Raw genomic sequence first — 2,496 nt, forward strand, 5'->3', positions numbered from 1 at the left:
CACTACCCAGGCTCATAGAAACCATTTGCACTGAGTCCAGTGGTCCTAAACTGGGCAGGATGGGCTGAAACAAGCCTCCGAGGTCCGTTCCCCACACACCCAAGCCTCTGTTCTCTCTGAAGCTCGTGGGTGGGGACGCACGAGACCAAAATAGATTGTTTTCTGTCTCCTGAGGGTTCCCCTTTCAACTCTGAATTCCTAGTAGTTTTTAGCAACTTGGGGAGGCGGTGGGAGTGGGAACAGGGAGGTGGAGTGCAGGGCATTGACATAGGGACGAGAGACTGGCGCTCCTGGCAGCTGGTGTGTGGGTTTGGGCCTTCCAGAATCCCAGGCGCCCAGTGGGCGTGCAGTGGGGTCATCTGAGAGTGGCCAGGATTAAAAGTGGCGCGCAGGCCACAGTGGAATCTGTTGGCATCTCTTCATCCGCTGCTGCAGGCCGGGATGCCAGGTGGGAGTCGAGGGCCCAGGTGCCCTCCTCGGGCTCATCCATTCCGGAACTCTTTCCTCCCACCTCCCAGCCGAGGGTTCTGTGTGTCTCCTGACGTGACTGTCGGGGAGGGACAGTGTGTCTGTCTGACTATTCCCGTGAGTCTGGCATCTCTCACCCCAACAAGTGTCCACCTAGCTCATCCGCTAAGACACGCAGGACGCACAGTGCCCCTGAATGTGTGGACATGCTCAGGAGTGGCTGGGGGTCGGATTCTCACCCTGCTCTGGGGAGACCCGGTTCGAATCCCAGCCACCACTCCGCATGCACAGACCCCTCCCATCTGTCGGGTAGGGCGCTCGCGGCTGCAATGTTGACCTGGGTCAGCGGAGCTTCCAGACTCAGGTGGACTGGAAGAGAGGCGTGGGGAGCTGCTTTTCGGAGCTCAGGAATTGAAAGCCCCCTGGGTGGATGGCCGCGGTCCAGCCCATCACGGGGACTGTGCAGGGTTGGGCGGTACTGGCCCCTTGTATTGGGCTCTCCGCCTGACTACTAGGAGGACAGTTTGGTGTGGTACACCCACCGGCCAGCTCTGCTCCCTCCTGTGGGGTCACTCGAGTCAGGGCAGGGAGTGTAGTTAGTACAGTGAGCCGTGTGGTGCACAGGGTAAGAACTCTGCTTCTATCTGAGAGGCCAGTGGTTCAAACCCACTGGCCACTCTACCATAAAGACCTGCCAACCTGCTTCGGTACAGACCCCCCCAGGGGGCCCGAGGGGGCTGTCCCGCAGTGTCCCAGGGGGGCGGAATCAGCTCCTTGGCTAGTGTACTGACCTGTTTGGACCCCAGATGGTCCACATGCTGTGTGACCAGAGGCAGAGGTTCACGTGTACCAAGTGGCTCGGAGGAAAGGCCTGGTGCTTATCTTCCAAAAGACCACATGTCGGGGTGCAGCGTGTCGGGGTCAGCCTTACTGCAGATGCTTGAGCTTGTTTTCTTATGGGGACTGCGAGTGTCCAGGCCCGCTCTTCTGGGCCAGGCCTTGGGAGGGTGTGTGATTAGAATCTGGCCCCCGCCCCACTGGGGCATGTTAATTTCTGAAGGAAAACCCACTCCTCACAAGATGGTCAACAGGTGCGTTCCAGTCAAAGGGCAGGATCTTTATGCGAGCACACAGCCTCCTCTCTCTCCCGAGGAGTGGCTGGTGGCTCTGAACCACTGACCTTGTGGGTAGAAGCCCGGCGAGTAGCCCATGGCACTGGGGGGGGGTGCTCCGGGGTACAATTCTGCTGGGGTACACCCAGGGGCACTCTGCATGGTCTCCGGCTCCTCTGTGCGATTTCAGCAGCTGTAAGAGGTCTTGGAGCCTGGTAGTGTAGGGGCTTCATGCTGGGCTGCGGTCCACAAGATCAGTAGTTTGAGACCACCAGCCCAAGTCCAGGCTTTCAACTCCCGTCCAGTCACAGCCTCTGAAACCCACGGGGCAGTTCGACCCTGTCCTGCAGGGTCGCCGTGAGTCGGTATCGACTCGATGGTGGGTCTTGGTTTGGTGAGAGGTGGCAGCATCTGGCAGACCGTGGCCCCACGGGAACCAGCTGAGCGCCCAGGCAGGCCTTGTGGGTCTGGCAGTCCTGCTGCAGCTGGGGAGGGGACCCTCGGGCAAGCGGTGCATTTGCTGGAATCTTCTGAGGAACCCGGCAGCTGGCTTGGCTCGTCCTAGCACTCCAGACGGGCCGCCTGCTAGTGGCCTTCGAGACCCCTGCCCTGGCCCGTGAGGGTGCTGAGGGTCGGAGCCCCACCCTGCTAACGCCTCTGTCCTTCTGACAGAAAGCAACCTGGAGGTTGGAGCCCGACCCCCGGGGCCAAGGAGCCAGGCCCCCCTGCTGGAGGAGGCAGGGGTGGAGACGGAGGCCACAGAAGGGATGCCTAATGGTGATGGCCAGGGTGACTTCGTCCCTCCGGAGAGCAGCCTGTGCCCCGTGAACCTGACAGACGACCAGATTGCCGCCGGCCTCTACGGTAATAAACGGCTTCAGTCCGTGGCTTTTCATGACCCCTGCCCCACCCCACC

At 60.7% G+C, this 2,496-nt stretch overlaps 1 protein-coding gene across 1 annotated transcript in view; it reads left to right on the forward strand.

Moving 5' to 3' along the window:
- KANK1 (KN motif and ankyrin repeat domains 1) overlaps positions 1–2,496 on the forward strand; it is a 79,352-nt gene that overhangs the window by 69,654 nt on the left and 7,202 nt on the right. The window contains exon 4 of the mRNA XM_045289366.1: positions 2,253–2,444. Within this exon, the coding sequence (XP_045145301.1) occupies positions 2,253–2,444 (192 nt within the window). The remainder of the gene's footprint in view (positions 1–2,252; positions 2,445–2,496) is intronic.

Source organism: Echinops telfairi, unplaced genomic scaffold, assembly GCF_000313985.2.
Source record: "Echinops telfairi isolate 266 unplaced genomic scaffold, ASM31398v2 ScPeMD7_25;HRSCAF=90, whole genome shotgun sequence".
NCBI classification, from domain to species: Eukaryota; Metazoa; Chordata; class Mammalia; order Afrosoricida; family Tenrecidae; genus Echinops; species Echinops telfairi.